The sequence below is a fragment of the Dromiciops gliroides genome, chromosome 5, assembly GCF_019393635.1.
Source record: "Dromiciops gliroides isolate mDroGli1 chromosome 5, mDroGli1.pri, whole genome shotgun sequence".
Classification (NCBI taxonomy): domain Eukaryota; kingdom Metazoa; phylum Chordata; class Mammalia; order Microbiotheria; family Microbiotheriidae; genus Dromiciops; species Dromiciops gliroides.
This window is the reverse complement of record NC_057865.1, coordinates 235957173-235984024: the sequence shown is the minus strand read 5'-3', so window position 1 is coordinate 235984024 and position 26852 is coordinate 235957173. Positions and strand designations below refer to the sequence as shown.

At 38.0% G+C, this 26852-nt stretch overlaps 1 protein-coding gene across 1 annotated transcript in view; it reads right to left on the bottom strand.

Moving 5' to 3' along the window:
* Window positions 1-749: 749 nt before the first annotated feature.
* Window positions 750-26852, bottom strand: part of MSRB3 (methionine sulfoxide reductase B3) — a 203167-nt gene continuing 177064 nt past the window's right edge. The window contains exons 6-7 of the mRNA XM_043967673.1: window positions 22422-22523; window positions 750-4682 (exon numbers count right to left, since the gene is read on the bottom strand). Coding sequence (XP_043823608.1) covers window positions 4521-4682; window positions 22422-22523 — 264 coding nt within the window. The 3' untranslated portion in view covers window positions 750-4520. The remainder of the gene's footprint in view (window positions 4683-22421; window positions 22524-26852) is intronic.

Genomic DNA, 26852 nt, shown 5'->3' with positions numbered 1-26852 from the left:
GTGAACAATGGAACGTTCCAAACCTGTTACCCTAGAGACCAAAGTTCAACAGCAGTCCATTTTTCAGCCAATTTCTTCATCAGCAGTTAAGGCACTGGTCATTCTTCGAAACTGTCAAAGTATTTTCTGGAGGGAATTTCCCAAAGCTCTGTGCTAAACATAGGAACCATAATAAGATGGTGAAGACTTTGATAAGGTGAAAGTTGAGTGGCTTTGTAGATGTCTGCCTTGCCTCCATTTTTTGAGGTCCCTGTAGTATTTTTGTTTATTTTGACACTGGTTCTCCCTATCTTCCCAAAACTAGAAATACACTAGCCACTTATAGGTCTGACCCCACTACAAATCAACATCGATGCTTTCATCTATTCCATTACTGAATTGAACCTTTTCATCACTATTTAGGCAGCTTTTTGGCCTCTAATTCCCTAGGGACCACCAAAAATGGTGCCAGATTTAAGTGTGGATACCCCACAGCTATTTTCCCTGTTGTAACTCAAAAAATCGCAAACTTAAAGAGATCCATTAATCTCAAGCTTGACTGTCTGCATGTGCCACCACTTCCAGCTTCCTGAAGGCTTTTTCTAAGAATTGCTACAAATAAGAAACTGTAGATCATCCTATTTGATCCAGTCATACTTCTGAAGGTCATGTCAAATGAGAACTGACTACCCATATTGGAAGCCCAGTTAAAGGAAGAGGTCTCAAGGAAGTAAAGCAGAAAACGTTTTTTATAAAGGAATTTTATTGCATAACTCTTCATAATACAATAGGCATAAGAAAAACTTTGTCCACTGAACATTTTATAACATTTTTTAAAAGTTTGTAGTGTTTGGGGGGAATGGGGAATTTTATTACAAATCTACTTAAGGCAAAAATATTTGATTCAACAATTCAATAAGTTCAATTCAACAAATAACTATTGAGTGCCTCCTATGTGTAAGGCACTGTCCTAGGTGCTGGAAGATACAAAGATCTGAAGATACAATCCCTTCTCTAGTTTACATCCCTTTTTCCCCCATTATTCATGTTTAAAGAAATGCATTTCCAATAAAGCAACAATATGGGAGACTATTGTAAAATACATTCTCAAACTGCTACATCATTTGGATTCCAATTTTAAAAGCATAAAAGAAGTGCAAAGTTAAATATATAGAAATGCTCTCATAAGGCAGTATTTATATCTTTGCTCTCTCAAGGTCCCTTTCTCATGACTGCAAGCGGACCACTGTTTGTACTCTTTAATATGAGCAGGGTCCAACATATTCTAACAGTGTGATAGGAAATCTATCTTGCTCTGCATCATGTTGTAATTCATGGAAGGAGAGCACAATGAATTTCCTATTTTAAATGATACAACTCCCACAGATCACACGCGCCTCACCATATTGACTCAGTTCACTGCACTCCATATAATGCACAAATAAATCTAGTGCATGACAGCTGACATTATTGCTCACTGAAGTTTAGTAATATATTTTTTAACATAAGACATAAATATACTGAAATTCGATAATAGAAATCCAAAAGCAACATGGAATTAAAACATGTATGTACCCCATTTTTTAATATGGATATTGGTTTTTTCCTTAAAATTGATGTTGAAAAATGCAATTAGAGAAAAATGGGATTTCCTGGAAGAAAAAAAAATCAAGGAAGGAAAAGAATAATCCTTTCCCAGAAAATGCTAAGCCCCATAAAGACAAAGATGAAAGAATGGCAATGAAGAAACCAAGGGAGAGGAGGGACTTCCTTAATTCTTTACCCTTCTCCACTGAAGTGCCATGGTGAATGTCCAGTTAGGTCTAGGCAGGTTTTTCTCTAGGCCAATGAAGAACTCAGCAATTATAGTCAAGCCACTTGGTACTTCTAATTATCTGGACCCTTGAGCCTTCTCTGGATCCTTCAGACTATAGATTAGGGAGTATTAATTAGGCAACTCACTGCAATATTGGGGCAAGGAAGGAGATTAACAGCCTCTTTCAAAAACAGAACAGGGTTTATTAACAGGAAAACTAATTCAAAACAAAAATAAGATTAATAGAACTAGGGACACAGGAAAAAGGGAATGGGAAAGGAAAACCATCGCCCAGGGCTCCACCCTGAACAAGAACCAGCAGAGAATTCATGAATATATGGCATACTTCCAGTGCCTGCCTAGGCTTTGGTCAACTTCCAAAGAGATCTCTGAGGAGGCCTAAATGTAGCAGATTCCTCAAATGGGGCTGCGGTAAGGCAGCTATAGATAGGTCTATCTTAGTCCTGATTTATACTTTAGGGAGGAAAGAGACATCCTTGAGTATTTTAGAGCACAAGGAGATGGCCAGCCACAGGGTTGACAGGGAGATACTCAAACTCATTTAGACATAGCCCATTTTGCAATAAAAAGGCAACAGGATTTTAGGGACCTAGGATACATCATAGGGATTCAGATCACAAATGCAGTCAACATTGGCATTCAAATATTCTTCTGTTTTAGTCACTTCTTTTCTTTTTCCAGTGTTCCAAATCTAAATCTTTGATTTAGTCTTCAAGAGGCAATACGGTACTTTCCATGAGTTCTTCTCCATTTCCCCCTTTTTAATTACTTATAAAAAGGAGTTGCTTTTTAGAACTCAGGCTTCAAGCTGTCATTTCCGTTATTAACCACTAATTGGTACAAATTAGATCTGGTATTGGTTGGCAAAGGTTCCAGGCCACTGAACCACCAGGTGACATCGCTCCATCTTGCATCCTGCTCCAACTTTATTGTGCACAACAATGTGTGTCTCCAATCTGACTAAATATTAAAACACAAATGTGCAAGAATAAAACCAGCCCCTATGGCTACAAAGAAAAATTTCTGACTGGCAGGCCCATTATTTCCATGCCTACCTCCAGGGTGAACCTGCTCTCTATTCCTTTCCATTTCAATTGCCAGGCCTGAAACCTTTGAGGCTTTTAGGACCAGAAAAAAAATTTGGTTTGAAAATAGAAAATACTAATATTTTAGTAGTATTTAATAGAAAGTACTAATACTTAGAGGCAGCTAGTTGGTGTGGTATGTTGAGTGATGGATCTGGAATCAGAGAAGACCTGAGTATGAATCCTGCCTCAGATATTTACTAACTGTGTGACCCTGGCAAGTCACTTAACCCTTCTTTGCCTCAAGTTTCCTCATCTGTAAAATGGGGTCAATAATAGCACCTACCTCCCAGGGTTGTTGTGATAGTCAAATGAGTTAACATATGTAAAGCACTTTGCAAGCCTGAAAGCACTACACAATTGCTAGCTAGTATTATTATTGTTATTCATATTAATTACACAGCAATAATAGTGCTTTTGCCCTGAGGATTTCAATGTACTTTACAAATGCCATTTCACCTGTGGGGATGCAGACATAGATAGGGTCATGTTTAACATAGCAGACCAAGGCAAGCATGAGATTGGAACCCAGAACACCTAATTCCTGCCTCCCTGCTTTAATCCTACAAATCCAATCTCCACATTTCTAGAATGGCTTTGCACCCTCTTATAAGGTAGCACACCTTTAGGGGCCTGTTGAGTTGTTCCATGTCCTGCCTGTCCAAGAGTGGTCTGCCATGTAACAATTCCAGTCCTTCGTTTAATCTCCTTTGGTCATCTCATTTTTTCCACCACGTCCCCTACTTTGGTTTGAAGCTTCCCATTCCCAATATTTTAATTTAAGAAGTTCAAATTTCCCAAACTATTGCCTCAGTTGCAGCTGGTGTTGGGTGTGGAAGGGCGGATTTCTGAAAAGGCCATGGCAGGTGTTCCCCAGGGTGAACCTTGAGCAAAATGGAGCCCAAAGTCTTACATTTGTCTTGCATTCCAATGTTTTCAATGGAAACTAAAATACAATAAAGGCATGAAAGTGAGGTAATGTTTACTTCCCCCTTCCACAACACTCCCTGTACCCCCTCAGATCTGGCAGCAATTTAACATAAGGAAAGACTTTAGACCTTCACACCCTTTTAGTGGGAATAAACTGCCTTAGCTCAAACTTTCCACAAAGCCTTCAAGTATGGTAAGGCATCACTCCATCCTTATCTTCAATAGATCTATACAAATGCCCTACGGCCATCTGTCTTGCAGGTCTGAACTCACTACCCAGGCTCAGTTCTCTTCAAGTGGCATTGACAATGGAGTGCTCTAATTTGGAGTCAGGAGGCCAAATCGCCCTTTCCTTCTGATGCAAGAGAGAGTCTTTAAATCCACTTTTAAGAAAGTATTGCAGCTTGGTACTCAAATATCTAGTGATAAGGCATTCTCAAAACTATCTCTTTTTGCCAAGTCTACATACAAAGAGTTAAGAATATAATCAATAGCAAAATACACTCTGGCTAAGGCCTCTCTGTTTAAGCAAAAAGGAAGAGGAGGAAGAAAAAAAATCAAGAACACAAACTGCCCTTCTATTTTTGAAAAATATATATGCACATATGGGATAAGATAGTAGACCACGATTTTGGTTTTTTTTTTCCCCTACTAATTGGTAAGATCGTTGTCTCATAAGGAATCTGATTCTACAGCTCCATTTTGTCAGCCTGGGAAGGGAAGCTGAGACTGTTGTCTTCGGTGTTACCATTCTCTGCAGGTGTGAAAGACAAGGAAGCAGAATTTATGCAGTATCTTTTGCCGGTTGGTCGAGGCCCATCATCAAAAACATGCCCAAGGTGAGCACCACACTGAAAGAGAAGATCAAAATGTGAGGAAGAAATCTGCACAAAGCAGGCTTTGAGTTGTACTCTTATTAACTGGTTTAAATGGATGACTAGCCTAGAGTTGAAGGATCGAAACCATCTTGGGCCATTTCTAATCTACCTGTCAATAGCCGCGAGGATGGTTTCTGGCAGGCGTTGCACCACATGCCGAGAACAAAAAAAAAGCCCCACCAGAACTGTGCATATCAGAAATCATTTCTGAGCCACTGTATTTTTTTTTTGATCTGCAAATTCTCTCAGCCAGCTGAAAATGACTGCAGTAATTTTATGAATTGAGTTTGACCCTTGATCTCCCCCTTGTAAGAAACATGGCAGAATAAAATATCTTTCCCCTCCCCACCATTACTTTTGGCTTTGGATGGGTGGGTTTCAGATATGCAAAAGTCCACTGTAAAAGATACTGTGTAACTGGCTATGACGGAGGTGATGTTGGCTTTCATGGGCAGTAAAACTTAACATCAGACAAGCATTGGAAGTTCTCAGTACCCAGGAAAGCAATGGTGAGGCTTGGTGGATTTATGTGTTATGGTCATTGGGACGCTAAGGGTAGCCAATGGAAAAGTCCCAGGCTCCCTTGATCCCTTTCCTGGGTGAAAATAGGGCATGTGAGCTCTTTTGCCTACATGAACTGGGGGATGGAAATGAGAAGCTCCAGAGCAGATAGGAATGGGATTCCAGAGAGGAAGTGAGCTTTCTAGCTATAGGCCATGCTTGGTTTTGTTTAGACATTTCAGTTGTGTTTGACTTTCTGTGACTCTATTTGGGGTTTTCTGGGCAAAGATGCTGGAGTGGTTTTCCATTTCTTTCTCCAGCTCATTTTACAAACGAAGAAACAGAGGTAAACAGGATTAAGTGATTTGATCAGGGTTACACAGCTAATAAATGTCTGAGGCCAGATTTGAATTCAGGAATATGAGTTTTCCTGAATCCAGGCCTGCACTCTATCCACTACAGAACTTAGCTGCCCCAAAGGGGCATGCTACCAGCAACCAAATAATCTAGGGAAGGGGAAACAAGCCCAGAGTACAAGGGCAATATGGGGAATAAATGTTTGTGATAGTTATGGAAAGAAATTCAACCCTGAAAAAGGTTTTCTTGAGAAGTTTATCTTGCAGAGGTTACCCCCAAAGACCAAGGCTAGGAGGATGTACCTTAGGATAACTACACCAATGATGGATAAGTCACAAAAGATGACATTGTATGTCACACTTACCCACCACTCCCCCCTTTCTCAGGAAGGACATGAATGAAGGAATTGTAGACATTAGTATACCACATGTAAACTTTAGAACCAGTTTTTGCAAACATATTGAACTGTAACACAGACACCAAAGCCTGGGGCAAACTTCTTCTAAGAAATTTGCATAGCCAAGACTTTGGGAAGACTACTTATGCTAATCCCTATGCTTTTGGGAGGTCAATAAATAACAATATAAGACGTGTAGAGGGAGAAGTATATGGATTTTACAAATGAGGGAGGGGTAGAGTGGATAGGGATGGTGGGGGAGCCTAGATGAGAGGTCTCCCCCTCAATCTGCCCCATTTTCTCCCTACCTCCCTCAAAAGTGCTGGAACTCAGTGCTTAAGAGTTCCATGGTTATAGATAAATAGCACAGATAGCAACTTTGCCCATATGGGCCTTCTATGTTAAAAGTGCATTCTTATTTTCCTTCCAGTATACTATGTCAGCTCATCGAAGAACTAAAAATGAACCCTGGGTTGATGCGATCTATTGCCTGGAAAAATATGAAACAGGCCGAAAAAAACAAATCTTGCATTATTTTTACCACATTCTATACAGGTTGAGGTAATATCAGGGTTGACAGTTCAGATTGCTTTTCATTTCTATAAACAATCGGGGCCAAATTTTCAGGCATCGGCGGCTGAGACACAACGGCAAAATCCATGTGCTTACCCACTGCACACAGGAAAACACCCATCTCTGCCTGCCAAACGAACAAGTCGATGCAGAGGCCAATAGGAACTGGTGCTCACAGGGACCAGTATGTGTGTGTGCAATTACTGACCTCACACACAACTCCAGTACTTTGATCATTCGACATCTGAGAGGTGAAGCTTTCACATGAAAGTCTCAAAGAGGTAGTTTTTTAACGAGGGAATTTCGCTCTCCCAGACAAAATGATGATGATGCCGTAATTAATCATCTACAGAGCCTATTTGGAAAACAGCCTCTTATTTACATTTCTTTATGAGCAAACTATGATGCAAGTCTACTTTAAACCAGTAAGTATTCATCAGGTTTTAACTTCCCAATCCAGATTTGGAGCAGGAGCGGCAGGGTGCAAGAATTTGGTAAACACAAATTATAATAATCGAATCTGCTCCATTAAATTGGTTTCAATCTGGAAACGAGCTTTCTGTTTAACACCAAGGGGGGGGGGGAGGGGGAGAAACCATATTTGTATGTTTTTCCTCTGGGCAAAAGAATAGGTAAAGAGGAATTATAGCAGGTGGAATCATTGGCGCACAAATTTATGAACCATCCAAGCAAACTGATCACAATGGAACATGCCCGCCCTAAATCGGAAAGCTGTAAGATGTAGAGAGATGGGCTTACTTCTGTTCCTTCCTCCAGTGGTAAATCACAAGTGTGACTGGGAAAATTCACACCCGACTGGGAAAATTCACACCCGGCTGGGATGACCGAGGGATCTGTCCTCTCAGACTAAAGAATGGTGTTCATTTATATGTGTATCTCATGAGAAGCCTATTCCTCCCACAAGCCCCCAAGTACAGTTGTCTGCAAAGCAGATGAACCCCACAAGGCAGATTGTGTTATGGTATGTCTCCCATAGAAGACGATTAGCAGATTTCTTTTAAAAGCATATAAGCCCTGAAGGTTCCTCCCCGAGGGGAACTTCCGCACATGGAGCCCATTCTTGGCTGCTTATACCCTGGGCAGAATACTGGGATGATGGATGGAAGTTGTCAGTGACGCATTGCTTCTTTAGCTGCTGCGGAGCTTTGCTGCACCGGCCCAAGCCAACTGGCAATAAGTGGGGATCACACAGCACACCTGGTTGTAACTGAAACAAACGGGTTGCCACAAGATGAAGAAATCTCTTATTCCAGGGTATAGTCTTCAGTCAACTTGCTGTTGGAGGTTTTTTTTTTCTTTTTTTTTCTTTGTTTGAGGGGTGGTATTTATTGATTTTACAGGTAATCTGTAACTATGGGATAGCGGGTAGTCAGAACTGAATGGTCAGACACTTGTGCCTTCATCCCGAAGAAACATGAAATCACCATATCACACACACACACAATCACAAATTCCCTCAGGACTTTTTTCCCCCTTTCTAAGCCTCCTGCCCAGAAAACCTGGCAACCCAAAGAGCAGCAGAGTTCAGGGGGAAGGACCCCCCTGAAAAAGAGAGCCATTAGGCATCGAATTTAACATAATTCCCCTAAATCTGACTGCAATTCTCAATTATGTGAGGAAGAAACACAAACAGTGTATTCAGCACTCCTGCATATTTCTTCACTGATGTATTTCCAACTGTCCTGTAGAGGTTTTCCCTTAGCTCTGCCTAGGATGTTTTAAGTTTTGTAATTGTCATTTTCTCTTAAATGTTTGATCTAGAAGATGAGGCACTTTTAAAGGTAGGCTTTTACACTCAGGCACATGGGGAAGGGCTGGGAGGAGGAAAACAGTTTTCAGAAAAGCAATTTACTTTGCCAGTAGTTTTCTGTTTTCTCCTACAGTTATTGAAGACACTTGTGTTTAAATAAGAGCTATTTTTCTCTATGCTTGTGATAGCAATCTGTTGCCAAGGAAATGATTATGAAGTCACCGGTTTAACTTATAATTTTACTGAAAGATCAAGAAAAAGAGAGATGGGCTGTGAAGCCCCAAACCCTCATGTAACACATGGGTATCTTTAATCATCAGCCATATATGAATTGTCATCTGCAAAAGATTAATAAGACTTTTGGGTTTTACCAAAAACTTTAATTTTTTTTAAAAACTCCATATTGGTGACTATTTACCTTTCTGTTGATTTAGCTGACTTAGGACAAATAAATGATGATCTAAAAGAAAGGTTGGAGATTCTACCAAAGACTCAAGTAGTAATAACAACAGCCATAAATAGCCTCCAACTTGGGTAAACCCTGGGATCTAACGGGTTCCTTAAAGATTATTATAAAAAGTTAAGTGATTTATTGGTCTCCCATTTGCTCCAGATGTAGAATTTTGATCTGAAGAAAGAATTCCTCAAGTACTTCCAGGAGGGACTCATTCATTGAACTTTAGCTTAACTGGGCAAATCTTGCCTCCTTTGCTCTGAATTTAAACTCCTGACAAAGGTTTTGTTTAACAGGCTGGGGTGGGAGGGAGAGAGAAGAAAATGACATCAAATTATTCACAGTACTTAGGGGAGCTGGAACAAGCAACAACGTGTTTTATCAATAACTGCAAAAATGCAAATTAAATCCTATCAGGGAAAAGTCTCCAATAACAGTAAGGAATTGGGGAATTGTCTAAACCAGGGGAAGGTATGTGGGCCCACCATCACTTGAAAAATTTAAGACTGAGATAAACTCCACTCTAGAAGGAGTAACTTGGGAACAATCCAGTGAATTCATTGAATGTAAGAGTGAGGAGAAAACTGTTCAAGCCCAGATTCTTAAGCAATGTCAACATAAATTTGTATTTAACATGGTAACCCATGTCTTCCAACTAGCAGTCATCATAATAAAAGCAGAGGAGAATCCCCACCACACGTCTGTTCTCTGTGATCCTTCCTAACGATGACTGTCTTTAGATTACAGTATATCACATTTCTCTTATACCAGTCCTTTAAAAAAAATCAAAGAATATTTTAGTTGGAAAAGACCTCAAGAAGTCATGCAATTTAATCCATAAATAAACTTTCTCTACAACAAATTCCACAAGTAGTTGTGTTGCCATTGCTCAAATACCTCCGGTGAGGGGAAATTATTTCCTTAACTAATGCACTTTTGTATAGCTCTAATTATTAGGAAGTTTGTCCTAATCCTAAATTTGTCTCTCTGGAACTTCCACCCATTGCTCCTACTTTTATTCCCTGAGGGCTAAGAACAAATCGATTTTCTTTAATACATTGAAGTCCTTCAAATGTTTAAGGACAGTCCTACATCTCCAACTGTCCCCCTCCCCCACCTCAATACTAACATCCAATATTTAGCTATTTATTCCTCCTAACTTTAGATCATTTGCCTCGGTGGTATGCCATCTATGCTTTTGTCCACTGATAAGAATACTAAGTAGAATAGGGAAGAGATAAAGTGCTGATCTAGGGTATAGGCAATGATGTGAATGGCAAGGTGGCAACCAGATGAGAGAGAGAGAGAGAGAGAGAGAGAGAGAGAGAGAGAGAAGAAAAAGAAACAGAAGTTTTCTTTTCCATCTTAACTAGCCTCCGTTCCTTCAACCAGTCCTAATAAAGCATCACCTCAAACACGTCCAGCACCCTGGTTGCCCTCTCTTGGGCATTTTCTGATTTATTAATGTCCAACTTTAAAATGTGTTATCCCCAAACTGAACCCAAAAGTCCAATTTAGGGTTTGACCATGGCAAAGCAGAGCAGAATTATCACTTGCTTAGAGCTGGGTGCAATGCCTTTCTCAGAGCGTCATCTTAAATCCACATTAGCTCTCCTGCCTGCTATATTACAGTAGGGAATGATATCAAGTTTATAGTACAGTATGGTTGTATATATGGTTATATCAAGTATAGTACAGCTTATAGTATAGTATGGTTGGTTGGTGTTTGGGTTTGTTTTGTTTTGTTTTTGTTGGTGTGGTTTTTTTTGCCACACCCGCACCATCATACTTGTGAAGTTATTATTTTTTTAGTTCAAATCTAAGACTTGACCTTTTTTTTTGTTCCTATTAAATAACACTTTATGAATTTGGGAGACAGAATGGTGTTGCCAAAGTTTTCTGGACTTGGAGTCAGAAAAAACTGAGGCTTGTATCTCACTTCCCTCAGTGAGGAAACAGAGATAGCTTGGTGGTGCAATGAGTAGAGCACTGGACCTAGAATCTGGTAAGGCCTGAGTTCGAATCTGGCTTCAGACATTAACTAGCCGAATGACTCTAAGCAAGTCACTTAATCTCTGTTTGTCTCAGTTTCCTCAATTGTAAAGTAGGGATAATAACAGCACTTATCTCCTAGGGTTGTTATAAGAATCAGAGTATATGTTATTTGTAAAAGGGCTTAGCACAGAGTCTGGCTCATGGTGCTTAATAAGTGCATATTCCCTTTTCTTATTCCCTCCCTCTGATGTTTACCAGTTGTGTAACCATGGACAAACAAGAGTATGTTTCCTTATGTCAAATGAGAATAACAATATTAGCTATTGTACAGAGCTATTTTGACCAGAGGATAACAATGCATGTGAGGTGTTTTGCAAACTTTAAAGTAGTTTATACACATGAACTACTACTATGATTATTATTATTATTATAAATCATTATTATTGTTATTCATTTCAACATTCTAGCCTGTCCAGGTTTTGTTTTGTTTTGTTTTAATCCTGATACTATCATCCAAAGTATTAGCTTTCCCAGTTATGCCACTTATTACTTACATGACCTTGAGCATGTCATTTCATTTCTTTGGATTTCCTTTCTTCATACATAAAATGAGGGGCTTGGACTAAATGAATCCTAAAGTACCTTCCAGCTCCAAGTCTATGATGTTGCAATGCTATATATAGATTCAGAAGTCATATCCATAGATACCTGAAGCCCTGGGAGTGGATAAGACTGCTAAAGGAGGAAATATGAAAGCTGTGGATAAAACTTGTGGACATACTAACACTTAAGAATTCAGGAAAAAGAAGACGGAACACCAAAGATGTCTGAGAAGAAATAGTCAACAAGCAAGAAGAAAACCAGGATAGAATAGTGTCACATAGCAAAAGGGGAAGATGTCCTGAGAAGGAGGAGGTGATCAGCAGGGACAAATATTGCAAAAAGAGACCTTGAAGATAGCCCCTACAGCAAAGGATGGAGACAGAAACCAGAATGCAATGGTTAGAGATATGAGCAGGTAGTGAGAGAACGAGGCAGTTAGGTGACACAATGGAGAGAATGCCAGGCCTGAAATCAGGAAGACTCATCTTCCTGAGTTCAAATCTGGTCTCAGACCTTTACAAGCTGTGTGACCCTGGGCAAGTCATTTAACCATGTTGGTCTCATCTGTTGAGAACCTCTACCAAGAAAGCTCTAAATGGGGTCACAAAGAGTCTGAAACAGCTGAAACAACTGAACGACAAAAACAAAAGTGAGAAAATGGAATCAGAAAGTATAAGTTAATCTTTCTAGAAACTTTTCGATGAACAGTGAAGAGGAACCACAGAAAAACAACTCAAAGGAAAGTACAATTCATATGGCTAAAACATTTGGAGGTAGAAAAGGAAGGAGCAAATTGAAGCTGTCTATGACAACGTTTATGAAGAGGAAGCCAAAGATGTCTGACATCTATGAAGATGTCAGCGAATGGGATTTTGTTTTCTGGATCAGGACTTAATAACAACAATTAGATATAGATGGCACTTTAATGCTTGGAAAGTGCTTTACATATGTTATTTAATTTTCTACTTATAGCCACCTTGTGAGGTGGTTATCATTATTCTCCCCTTTTTCTTTTTTTTTTCTTTTTCTTTTTCTTTTTTTTTTGGTGAGGCAATTGGGGTTAAGTGACTTGCCCAGGGTCATGCAGCTAGTAAGTATTAAGTGTCTGAGGCCGGATTTGAACTCAGGTACTCCTGAATCCAGGGCCAGTGCTTTATCCACTGTGCCATCTAGCTGCCCCCCTCCCCTTTTTATAGATAAGGAAAATTGAAGCTGAGAGGTTAGGTAACTTGCTTAGGGCCACAGAGCCTGAGAGCCCCCTAGCACATTTCCCCTCAATGGATTTCTCTGTGTGTGTATCATCTCGGTATGCAGCACTATTCTGCCACTTATTTTCAGTCAAATTTGCTTCTTTTTAACAAAGAATAAAAATGATAATTATAGTAACCAGCACTTATACAGTGCTTTAAGGTTTAAAGAATACTTTACACATTTTATCTCATTTTAAAGGAGGTGTGGGGTCCCTACTCTCCACTCCCTCTGTATCACAGTGCATAGCCCCGGCTGCTATGGCACCAGGGAAGTCACACCAGGGAACCTGTGCTATGTCTATGTTCTCCTACATTGTTTTGATTTTGTGGTCCAGAGTGAGGTTCAGTATAACGCAAAGGTCACTGAAGAAGAGATCTGAGCAGTGATAACATGTGCGGAAAATTTGGCCTGAGAGATTCATATCTAACTTTCAATCATTGAATTCAATCCTTGTCCCAGGGGAAGACTTCCCAATGATGGGTAACTTCATGACAGAGAGAGGGGTAAAGGTTTTTACAGTGTTTGATAGAGGGAAGAAAGAAAAGCCTTCAAAAAATAGGTCAGTAGCTTCACTTCAACTCCTAGCAATATTCTATAACACATTATTAAAGAGATGGCTTCTTGGCATTAAGATAGGAAAGCAGTGATCAGTAAGAACAAATGTGGTTTCTTCCAGAATAGTTCATTCAACAAGACTAACCAGGTGGAACTCTCTCCTTTCCTTCCTTCCTTCCTTCCTTCCTTCCTTCCTTCCTTCCTTCCTTCCTTCCTTCCTTCCTTCCTTCCTTCCTTCCTTTCATTCTTTCTTTCTTTCTTTCTTTCTTTCTTTCTTTCTTTCTTTCTTTCTTTCTTTCTTTCTTTCTTTCTTTCTTTCTTTCTTTCTTTCTTTCTTTCTTTCTTTCTTTCTGACATATACTGGATTAGCAGACTAGAATTATGGAGATATAGAATACCCAGGGGCTAGGTAGTGAAGAGGTTAGAGTGTTGGGCCTGGAGTTAGGAGGACTCATCTTCCTGAGTTTAAATCTGACCTTAGGCACTTAGTAGTTATGTGACCATGGGGCAAGTCACTTAACCTTGTTTGCCTCAGTTTCCTCATCTGTAAAGTGAGCTGGAGAAGGAATTGGCAAACCATTCTAGTCTCTTGACCAAGAAAATCCCAAATGGGGTCACAGAGAGTCAGACACAATTGAAATGACTGAATAACAACAAAGAATGCCGAGATTCCAGTAAGATAATTGACAGTGTCTCCCATGATATCAAAGTTAAGTGAATTTAAAACTGGTTGAATGTCCAATCTCCATGAATCACCATTAATACATCAATGTCAGCTGGAAGTAGTCTGCAGTGGAGAACCTTGAGGATTTGTCCAGAAGCTATTAAACAGTTTTATATACATTTTGAATTAAGGCAACTTATCAAATTTGTACATAGCATGAAGCTTGGAGGAAGAGATGACATTTGTGAATGACATAAGAAGGATCCAAAAGGATTTTGATGGGTTCGAATAATAAGAAGAAAAAATTTAAATATCAATCTACATGTATGTGTACACCTATTAAATTTTCTCTTATCATTTTAACACAGTATCAGAAGAGAACAAATATAATATCTATCTACATATAGATATCATATTTTATGTCATAATATATTACATACAGGATATATATAATATATGGTTATATATTATAAGTTATTTATGTTTTATATGTGTGTGTTCTCTCTCCTGATACTGTGTAAATACCTTAAGAGTAAGAATTGTTCCATTCCTTGACTTTGTAGCCTAGCATGGTATCTTAAACATTACAGGTGTTGAATAAATGCATGTTGGTAGATTGCTTGATATTGATTCAGGTTCTACTTGTAAGAAAGTGAGAAGCTCTTAGTCACTTGTCACATTTGTTTGGTTATGCACATTCTATATATGCCTTATGATCCTCTCATTCAGACTATATATATATATATATATATATATATACATACATACATATATATATACATATATATATGCCACTCATAATACTACATTTTCACGAAGGGATTAGAAATTGTAGAAATTAGAGAGAAAAATAACTGGATATAGGATCATGGAAATCAAGAAAACTAGAGTATGATACTAAGATTATGAAGCCAAACTTGAATAAGGTTCTAAGAACAATGAATTATAAAGAAGAAAGTTATTGTTCTTGAATAAAAAGTCTTTCAATAGTAAGAAAAATTTCAAAGGAGAAAAAGTTTAAAAATTAAGCAAAAACAAAAGATAAATTAAAAGAAATGGGAATGAAAAGTATCAATAGATTTTTAAGTTACTGAAATAATACTTTGTTAATATTCCCACAGCATATTGTATTTCTCTGGCAGAAATCTCATACTTCCATCCATCTGGGAAAGGGGATAACAAGCAGTAAGTTTCTGTAAAGTACATTTGGCACGTAACTTACTTAAAGCATGTATTTTCATATATGCCATTGTGAATAGCACTTCTCCTGTGTGTGTGTGTATATATGTGCTTTAAAATTAAAGGTTTGACATAAGCAAGGGAAAAATATTTCTAAATAATATAAATTTAGGGGGTTGAAAAAGACCCCCAAAGGGAGTGTGGTCAGAGCCAATCCTCCAATAATCAATTGTTAAGAAAAGAAACCTGACTTGCTGATCCCCAGGAAAGGTAACCATTGATCACCCATTCTATTAATGAAAGGACCAAGAGTTATGCTGAGTTTGAGTTGATATCTTTCATGGATGTCACCTCCTCTTGGCAAGAGATTTATGCTTAATTTATCTTTAACCACTGAAGGATATCACTAATGCATGATTTTTCCTTGACTGCTACTAAGTTGCTGATGTCATCTCTGTTGCAGGCTACTCTGGGAAAGAGAATTCATTCAACCATGAACATAAATATTGGCCCATATACCTGAAACTGAAGAGACATAAAACAGTGGTACTTAAATGAAATTTAACATCCTACCTCCTTTTCCATTTATTTATAATTGGGTTTTTTGGTGTTTCTGAGGAAGTCTTAAATAGTTTGGAGAAAAGAAAGAATGAAGGAAGGAAGGAAGAAAGGAGGGAGGGAAGGAAGGAGGGAGAAAGGAAGGCTCACCAGCATCTTTCAAAAATGGTAACAGCCTAATAACTTTCACCAAGGCCATCAAGACCAAAGGAAACCTTGTATTTGAAGCACAAATTATAATGTGCCACTTTCCCTCAGGACATATATGTACAGGTGTGGCCAAATATTTTAGGGAGCTGAATTAGGTCAATACTTATTTAGGTTATAGCTAAAGAAATAATGAGCAGCCCTTCATCATGTAATGGGAACAAACAATAGATAGATAAAAAGTCATTACTATTATTTATATGGCAGGTTCTGTGTTTGATTGGCATGTCTCATATTCAGTTAAAAAGAAGCAGACAGGGGGCAGCTAGGTGGCACAGTGGATAAAGCACCGGCCCTGGATTCAGGAGTATCTGAGTTCAAATCCAGCCTCAGACACTTGACACTTACTAGCTGTGTGACCCTGGGTAAGTCACTTAACCCCCACTGTCCCACAAAACAAACAAACACACACACAAACACACACACACACAAAGAAGCAGACAAGCTTCATTCTTCAACAAGTCTGTGTGTGAAATAGTTGCATAGATTTGCGGGAGCACTGAATTGATTTCAAAACAAGTTCTCACAGGAACCTACTTTTCTCCAGATTTTGCAGGTCACATGGTTAGTGTCTAAAACTGAATTTAAACTCAGGGCTATCCTGACTTCAGGGCTAGTGCTCTGTCTATTGAATCACCTACCTGCCTAATAATGATAACAATAATAAAAATAATAGCTGGCATACATATAGCACTTTTAAAGTTTGCAGAGCTCTTTATAAATATTTTATTTTATCCTCACAACAATCCTAGGAAGCTTGTGATAGTATTACCTCAATTTTACAGAAGAGGAAACTGAGGCAGACAGAACTTAACTTGCCCAGTATCACACAGCTATTAACTATCTAAGGCTAGATTTGAACCCAAGGTGCTATCCATTGCACCATCTAGTTTCCTAATAATAATGACATCAAGAATACCTATTGTAGGGGCAGCTAGGTGGCGCAGTGGATAGAGCACCGGCCCTGGAGTCAGGAGGACCCGAGTTCAAATCCGGCCTCAGGCACTTAACACTTACAAGCTGTGTGACCCTGGGCAAGTCACTTAACCCCAATTGCCTCCCTAAAAAAAAAAAGAAAAAAAAAAGAATACCTATTATAATTGCCTCATAGGATTAAATGTAATGTTAGAAAAGGTAATGTTAGAAAAGCACTTTGCAAACCTGCAGGTATTGAATAAACATGAGCAATTTGCTTACTGTTTTAGCAATTATAGCTTTTAGTCAGAATAGAAACAAAAAACAAATCAAATTTCATTAACTATGGATTGCATTTGTGTAATAATTAATCTCATGAAGCAATACTTCATCTTTCGTTGTTGTTTATCCTTCATTCTCAAAGAGGACCATGACAGCAGGGTGATGTTATGACTTGCAGTGAATTGGATTTGAGGGAGGGCTGTGTAAGATCCCTCTCTCCTCCAGAGCCGTCTGGGTCCAGTGGCAAGATATATATCAGGATGACTGGATATGGCCCCAGATGTTTAAGGTGGTTGGGGTGATGTGACTTGCCCAGGGTCACACAGCTAGTGTCTGAGGGGAGATTTTAACTCAGATCCTCCTGACTTCAGGGCCAGTACTTGATCCACTGTGCTCTTTTAAAATAAGTTTCAAAAATAAGTAATATTTGCCTCCCATAAAGCAGGAAGATTAAGGGATGTACATATTCTGAAACTGCCTAGTGTTCTACTTGGCATTTCAAACACAAGCTCTTATTGCTGAGTAAAATTTATGTCTTAATGGTTTTCAAATCAGAAGCTGAAAAATAAAGATCTTATTTGAAATCTCAAATGGCATTTGGAAAGATGTGTCAGTATGACATTTAGCCACATGTCACTGTATCTATTATAAGGAGAGAACGACTGGTGGTCTTTGGAAGTAGTTCAATCACTGTTCTTGTTCATGGCTTTGGAAACTGACATTATAAGCATTTGAAAAAAAACAATACATTTCAGAATGAGAACTTCCATATCATTTTTTGCAGTTGGAAAAACATAACTTTTAATAACTACAAGTGTGATTCTTGGGTTGATTTGATCAGCTTCATGAATTTGCTCTGAGTAAAGGTATCTAGAAAAATTCACAGACTAAAACTGGGCTTAGGATCACTGAATGGAAAAGAATTTTGAAAGGTTATCAATTCTATTTTTTCCTTCTCCATGAAAGAACCATAGTTAAAATATCACACCTAAGACATAGCACTTTCACTAGAAAGAGAATATCACATTTTCCACAGGAACTTAGTTTGGTCTATAACAAATTTAACACTTGGGAAAGTTCTCCTTTACTGCTCATCTAAATCCCTACTAGTAAAATTCCATGCTATCTTCTACTGTTCAGTCCTCAGCAGTGAAAGACACAGGTGAATTAGCAATCAGTCTTTACTATTCCCATAATTTCATTTAATAAACCTCTTGTGTCTTTTACACAGCAGGAGAATCAAGCACCATAATAATTTCTATTGTGGATGATAGTAGAGGAAAAGAACAAGCATTTATTGAATCCCTACTATGTACCAAGCATTGTGCTATGCACTTTACTAATATGTCATTTGATCCTCACAACAACTTTATGAGGCAAACTCTTATTATTATTATTATTCCTATTTTATAGTTGAAGAAACTGAGGCACACAGATTTTTTTTTAAGTGCCTTGCCCAGGTCACACAGCTAGTTAAATTTGAACTCAGGATGCTCTTTACCACCACCTTCCTGCCTCAAGGTGATATTTTCTCTAAGGTTTAAAATTCTACAAAAATTTGCTACCAGTTACTGTTTTCATAGCACTTTAGAATGTTGTTTTAGTCGTGTCCGACCCTTTGTGACCCCATTTGTTTTGTTTTGTTTTGTTTTTTAGCAAAGATACTGGAATAGTTTGCCATTTCCTTCTTCAGCTCATTTTGTACATGAGGAAACTGAAGCAAATAGAGTTAAGTGACTTGCCCAGGGTCACACAGCTAAGAAGTGTCAGAGGCCAGATGTAAACTCAGATCCTCCTGACTCCAGGGTCAGTGCTCTATCCACTGTACCATCCAGCTGCGCCTCTGAATAGTATTTCTATATAAGACATTTATTCAACTTGATTTTTAGAGATAATGGACAATAACATTGCCAAGGATGAAAGCACATGCGGGCCACTATTACAGAAAGATGTCAGTTGGAGTATAATAAGATTTTTGAACTGAATAAGCCAAAGGAAACCCCCAGAAAAAAGAAGGATCATGGGATTGTGAATCTAGAGCTGGAAGGGACCCCAGAGTCCACCCAGTCTAACCCTTCACTTTAAAGATGAAGAAACTGAGTCCCAGGGAGGGTAAGTGACTCACTCCATGTCTCACAGGCAGCATACAACATCAGAGCCAGGATCTGAACCCCAGTCCTTTGACCTTAGTGCTATGGTCTTTTCAGTTTTCCATTTCCTTTTCCTGGATTAGATTTTTTAAATGTAATTAATATGTTTTTCCACTAACAGCAATCAATTTATTCTCCCTCACATCACAATACCCCTTTGGGAAAAAGAAGAAGAAATTCCTTTTATGGTTACATGATTTCCCTTCTTCAGTCGACTTCAAAAAATGCCTGCCTCATTCTGCATCTTCACTCCATCATGTCTCAGGCAGGTACATGCTTCATTATTGGCCTTCTGGAGTCATAGATTTTTATTTTTTTTTACTTTGAGTTCAGAAAACTTTAGTTACCATGACTGCTTCCTTAGACAAGTAGATGTCCTTAGACTCTTGTTTTATCTAATTGGTATTTGTGTATTAGCTTTGTGTCTCAGGCACTCAAAGCAGATATTTTGCAAGCTTTTTTGAAGATAAATCCTTTTCTTCCATTGTTGTTCAAAATTGGAATTTCATTGATGTAAAAACTCCCTCCATCATTATATATCTGCAGCTTATCCATAATCTACAATCACATTCAGTTGCTTAGGACACGAGGTGGTTAAGTGACTTTTCCATAGTTACACAGATAATATGCATGTGTCAGAGGTAGAATTTTAATCTTGCTTATCCAATAAAATGTAAACTCCTTATGAACAGGGATTCTTTCATTCTTTGTATTTGGATGGTCAAAACCTTGAAGAGTGACTGGCACATAGTAGTCACTTAATAAATGCTTGTTGGCCAATCAGTTAATTGATTCATTATGAAATATTATTATTAATAATGATGATGATTAAAATAGTCCTTGTAGCCCTTACAGGATTTGAAAGTAGTTATCGTGTTCTGCCTATTAGGGATTCTTATTGTGGGGGCTATTAACTTTAAAAGCATGTATTTTTTTTTTATGGAGACAATTTTATTTTCACTTTTTCTTCTTCTTCTTCTTCTTCTTCTTCTTCTTCTTCTTCTTCTTCTTCTTCTTCTTCTTCTTTTTTTGTTTTTTTTTGTTTTTTTGGCGGGGCAATGGGAGTTAAGTGACTTGCCCAGGGTCACACAGCTAGTAAGTATCAAGTGCCTGAGGCCGGATTTGAACTCAGGTACACCTGAATCCAGGGCCGGTGCTTTATCTACTGTGCCACCTAGCTGCCCCCTAAAAGCATGTATTTTGATAAATATTTAAATACAATTTATTTCCTTTGTAATTTTATGTGTTTTATTTTATGCATTTGAAAACATTCACTATATCACTGCCAAGAAAGTCCATTACACACGCAAAAAAAAGGTTGAAAATTCCAGCAAATATCCCCTTCTTGTGGTTCAACATTGCCTATTCTGACCCTATGTTGTTAATGCAGCATGAGGTTATATTAGTCTATGTGTCAGGAGACCAAGTTCTAGTACTGATTCTGTCTGGCCATGTGACCTTGAGAAATGCACTTAACCACTCTGAAACTGTTTCCTCATCTGTAAAATGAGGTGAAAATAACAGCAACAATAACAACAACTAATGGCAAGGTCTTGTAGATTTACTTTTGGAAGCATAGGGGTTTATGATCAAGAATCAACATCCAGAGATTATAGAAGGGTTTCTTTCCTTCAAGACCATGATGCAATGATCAGTGTAGATTATGCAAAGAAAAGGTAGAAGCTGTGTGACATAATTTAAATGCCTACCAGTACACAACTTGGTGGCTAAAATTCTAGCTCAAAAGTTGTCAGTCCCGGGGCAGTTGGGTGGCGCAGTGGATAGAGCACTGGCCCTGGATTCAGGAGGACCTGAGTTCAAATCCAGCCTCAGACCCTTGAGACTTACTAGCTGTGTGACCCTGGGCAAGTCACTTAACCCCAATTGCCTCACCAAAAAAAAAAAAGAAAAGAAAAGAAAAAAGAAAAAAAGAAGAAAAAAATGTTGTCAGTCCCCTTTATGGACCAAGAAACAACAAAACTTCATACTGACCTCAAAATATGCTAGATAACTCAACAAACTAATTGCACTGGAATAGAACCATTATCACAAAGTGAAGTGTTGTCTACATTCACATAAACCAGTGGTATAAGATTAAGACTCAGATAGAATTCCTGCTGGCCACAGGCTAAAACTACAAATTAACACTATCTATTTTGTATTGTATTTTTATGTTTAATCTGGTTCAGGACCCACTTGGGGGTTTTGAGAGTCAGAGTTTGACACCTCTGACTTACATTATATAAAACTAATTCATTAAAACTTAAGAAAAAATGTCTCCATAGTAAATACTCATATTCTCTAAGCTCCATAGAATGAAAAGCCTTCAAAATATAGAGACCTACCAGAGAAAGTGGAACCATGTGGAATAGGACAAGAGAAACATCATTCCTTTTATCTTGGCTGCTATTGGAATTGTACCAAAGGATGCTTTCCAGAAACCTATAGATTATGTTTCTATCCTTTTTTTTCCTCAACCACAAAAAAGTAGGAGAGTAACTTGTTTCAAGACCATTTCTACTTGAATCCCATTGATAAAGATGAGAAGAATGAGATTATGCTAATAATAATAACTATGATGAGGTGATATGCGGCTTCTCTGAATCTGCCCCTATAAGGTTTACAAAGCACTTCCTCATAGCAGCTTTGTCAGATATGTAATACAAATGTTATAGTAATATGTTTACTACCTAATAAGGTTGCTGTGAACATCAAATAAGAACATTAAATAATTTATTTCTCTAATTCTAACGCACTATATAAATGCAAGTTGCTATGGTCAGCATTGGTTTTGTTTTCCCAATTATTTTTCATGGGGGGGGGTATTTTTACACTAGAAAGAGTAATTCATGAGGTAAATTATATTTCAAATAGACAAAGAATGGAGGCACAAAAGAAGAATATGTAGAGAACCAAACACACACTTAGATTAAGCCTGTTTTGAGAGCTTCAGAATGCAGAAGATGGAAAAGAGCCCTATATTAGAAAGTGGGAAAGGCTAAGAGGGAACAATTCTTTCCCACAGTGGGCCAGGTAAGGATGTATTAGGGATTCTTATATACCTTAAGTACAGTTCACTCTGAGTTTTGAGGTTGATCTTCCTCACAATTTTCTCCTTGCTCCTTGTCCCCCTCCCCCAACACACACTTTTATTTAAGTTGCTCATTTGTCAACCTTATAAGTGATCACTTGGCCTTGGTGACTTTACTTAACACAACCACAATTGGTTGGGTGTGCTTTCCAATACAAACGTAAAAGTTGTATTTTGTAATCAATGAATTTCACATGTTGCTAACTGACCTGAGAGCAGCTTGTTTCGACCCTGTGCATCCCGTGGGAAAAGTCATCAGTGAATGTAATTGCATCGGAACTTATCACATCATGGAATGAGGGCCAACCTGAGGAGAAAGGTATAAGAACAAAAAGAAAGAGGAGATAAATGGCTTTCAGTTAGAAATGTAATTTTAAAGATATACTAAACATAGTATAGGCAGGTATATGTCACTATGGATAAAGTGCTGGGCCTAGAGTCAAGGGGGCTTATCTTCATGAGTTCAAAGCTGGTCTCAGATACTTATTAGCTGTGTGACCCTGGGCAAATCCCTTAACCCTGTTTGCCTCAGTTTCCTCATCTGTAAAATGAGCTGCAGAAGGAAATGGCAAAGCACTCCAAATATCTTTACCAAGAAAACCACAAATGGGATCACAAAGAGTCAGAAAAATAATGACTAAAAAATAACAACAAAAACATAGTATAGAAATCCTTAATATATGACACACTTAACTTGGCGGGGGGGAAGAATAATACAGTTAACAGAACATGATAGATAAATGATAATAGATGGAAGTTAAAACATGGATGATTGCTAAGTGATAGAGATAGATAACATGATAGAAAAAAGATAATATATGGTAGATAAAATATAATAGAAAAATGTTAGATAAAAGACAGATAAAAGATGATAGACTCACAGACAAGCTGTTATTTGAGGATGAGGCTAGGTAAGTTTGGATAGACATCACCAGTAGATTCAGAACCCTCAACAATAAAATCATATTTCCTTGAAGTATTGAAATAAATATTCCTTCTTCTAAGTTTATCACCATTTCCTGTTATTTATTGAGATCAGTGTGTTATTTTGTGCCAATGTATCAGTGCCCAAGCTATGACTACATTTTCAAACATTGAAATAATGCAACATAAAGAAACAAAATTAAGTCAAAGAGACTGATCAATTCTAACCTTGAACATACATCACCTTTAATGAAAGTGTTTTCCAATGATCTATACAAGAGATTTTGTAGAGTCACCATTCCCATTATGTATGGTCTACCCCAATGAGTAATTAACGTGTCTTCTTTCACTAAATGCATGCACAAATTATTTTACAGACACACCTAATAGAGAAGTAGAAGAGACTAAAATAATATACACTGAAAATAATTTACTATCATCGAATTGCAAACATCTCAGAGATGATTCAACATTAGGGATTCAACATTAGCACAATTAATCCTATAATCATATAAATGACAAAGATTACAAAAACCACAGTTATTTCAAAAGGTACATAACTTTTAACAAAATATGAAACTCTTAGTTTAAAAACTTCTAAAAATATGGGCATAAAAGGGTCTTTCTTTAACTTACTAAGATACATACAAGATTTATATAAATACTTTTTTCTTTACAGAAACAGAGACCAAAATAAAGAAATATTCACAGCTAAGTTCATGTTTGGACTGAGTCACTATAATAAAAGTGACATTACTACCTAAAATAATTTATAGATTTAGTGCTATACCAATGGAATGGTTGTATAGAACTAGAAAAGATAATAATTAAATTCATTTTGATGAATAAAAAGTCTATAATATAAAGGGAAATAATGAGAAACATGAATGAAGGGGGCCTAGCATTACTAGATCTTAAGTAATATTATAATGGAGTAGTCATCAAAACTAACTGCTAAAGGTTAAGAAAATGGATTTATAAATAGAACAAGCTATATAAGCAAGAAAAGCTATTGAAAGCATGAACTTAATGTTTTATAAAGCCTAGAACATAAATTGTTAGTTAAAGAACTCTATTTTCCCCAAGAACTGCTTAGAAAATTGTAAAGCAGTTGGGCAGAAATTAAGTTTAGACCAGCATCTTACACAATATACCTCCATGAGCTCAAAATGAACTTAAACCAGGTGCAACCTGAACTTTAAAAGATCAGAAGGTTGAAAAAAATGAGAAGAGAACAATATCAGGTATCTTTTATGACTAGGAAAAGAATTCTTAACTAAACAAGTGATAGACTTGATCACAAAAGATGAAACAATTTTGATTATATAAAATTTAAAAGTTTCTATACAAACATAAAGAATGAAGATAAAAGTAGAAGAGGAATAGTAAAATAAGAAAAACTTTTGCACTAAAATCACCAATGAAATTCTGATATCTTAAATATACAGGGAATTGATTCAAATATGTGACTCTAAAAGCCATTCCCTTAATAGATAAGTGGTCAGAGGAAAGAAATCGTTTTCAAAAGATGGTCTGCTAGTATCTCATTTTGTTCTGATCCCTAGCCTGAATCACCTGACCAGTCTAAATTTGACCTACCCACAAGAGAGAATAATGTATATTGAGGCTGAAAAGATAGGATGATACTAGGTTGTGATGGGATTTTAAAACTAAACAGATTAATTTATATTTTATCCTGGAGGTAATAGGGAGCCATTAGAATGTGTTGGGTAAGGGGTTGTGACTTGATAAGCTAGGCATTTAAGGAAAATCAATGTGGCAGCTACATGAAAGATGGGTTGGGATAGGGATAAACTTGGAAATGGAGGCCAATTTTGGAGTTCTTTTAAATGGCCTAGCTCAGAACTGGTGAAATAAGGTGATTTCTGCATGATTAGAGAAAAGGAGTCAAATGCAAAAGATGTTAGGATGATAGAAACAGCAATATTTTGCAACTGGCTAACTATGTGAGGTGAGGGAAGTTAGGGAGAAGATAAGGAAGTGAAGATAGTGCCAATATTACAAACTAGGTGACTGGAGGAGTGGAGATACCTCTGACAAATACAGAGAAGTTTGGAAGAGAAGTTGGTTTTAGGGGAAAAATAATTAATTTGGTTTGCAAATGTTGAGTTTGAGATGTCTCCAAAGTGTCATGAAGGATTAGGTCAAGTGGGATGGGATAGAAGTCCTCAAATGGTTTCAATGTATGCTACTTAAGCACTGATGCTTAAAAAGGACAATTTGTTTGTTTACCTTGTCAGGATCTAAGCATTGGAAGGGACTCTGTGAAAAAGGAACAATGTGGGAATTAATGTTTCAAAACCAATATAGAATGAACATTGTACCTTTTGAGCTGGGGAAGAAATACATAAGTGTGGGGATCAATTTTTAATTGGGGAATGTTAGCTAAGCGGCTCACTGCAATATTGGGGCAAGGAAGGAGACCGGCAGCCTCCCTCAAAACAGAGCAGGATTTATTTAACAAGAATGAACTTTAAAAAAACACAAACAGGGTCAGTAGGATCAAGGGAAAGGAAATAAAATGGGGAAAGGGAAATTAAACAACCTGAACAACACAACCGCCCAGGAATCAGCTGAGAACACACAGCAGCATCCTGTCACCTTCCAGCTTCAAGCTAGAATGTCGAATCTCCTCCCTTCTTCCCAGCAGACCCCAGGCTGACCACACACAGCCCTCAGCCGATTGGCTGGCCACTCTGACCGTCACATGACTGCCCTCACTAGGCTTCCAATCATTATAATTTTGCCAGGCCCATGCAGGCGTCGGCGAGTGGTGATGATGTGAGGTGCCAGCACCATGGCAAAGGCTACACCCAGTGGGTGGAGCACCGTTCTGTTTGTGGAGCCCCAGAGGCCAGTGTGCGTGCCAAGGTTTGTTTTTTTTATTCTAGCCAAAATATGGGGTCATAAAAACCTCAAATAACAATTAATTCTTTATATAAGTAAACATTCAATGTGCTAAATCTAATGGACAGTAAAGTCTAAAAGAAAATTGGTGGGCTCTGCAGCCCTTGGGTTATTTTTCATTTTTCAAAAGAGATTCATGTGAACTTCTGGTTAAGATGGTGATGTCTTTGCTATGTCCAGCTCCCCTGACAAATATCCCTGCTAAGATTTTAAAAAGGTGCTAGGTTGAGACAATGACCAAGGAAAGCAAAGGGAAACACCAGTAAGTTCCTTTGCTCAATCTAGGACTGCTCAAGAAGATGTCCAGACACTTTTGGGTGCTTGAAGCAGGCATGTGACTTTGTTATGAGCTGAAGCCATTAAGAATATTATTATTATTATTTTTTTTTTTGGTGAGGCAATTGGGGTTAAGTGAGTTGCCCAGGGTCACACAGCTAGTAAGTATTAACTGTCTGAGGCTGGATTTGAACTCAGGTTCTCCTGAATCCTGGGCTGGTGCTCTATCCACTGCGCCGCCTAGCTGCCCCCAAGAATATTAATTTTTTTTTATGAGGCAATTGGGGTTAAGTGACTTGCCCAGGGTCACACAGCTAGTAAGTTTTAAGTGTCTGAGGCCGGATTTGAACTCAGGTACTCCTGACTCCAGGGCCAGTGCTCTATCCACTGTGCCATCTAGCTGCCCCTAAGAATATTAATTTTTAAAGGGCTTGAAACCAAGAGCATCTTAACCAAAATTTAGCAAGGGTCAAAATGAGTTTCTGATAGATGATCACTCCAGGAGACTGACA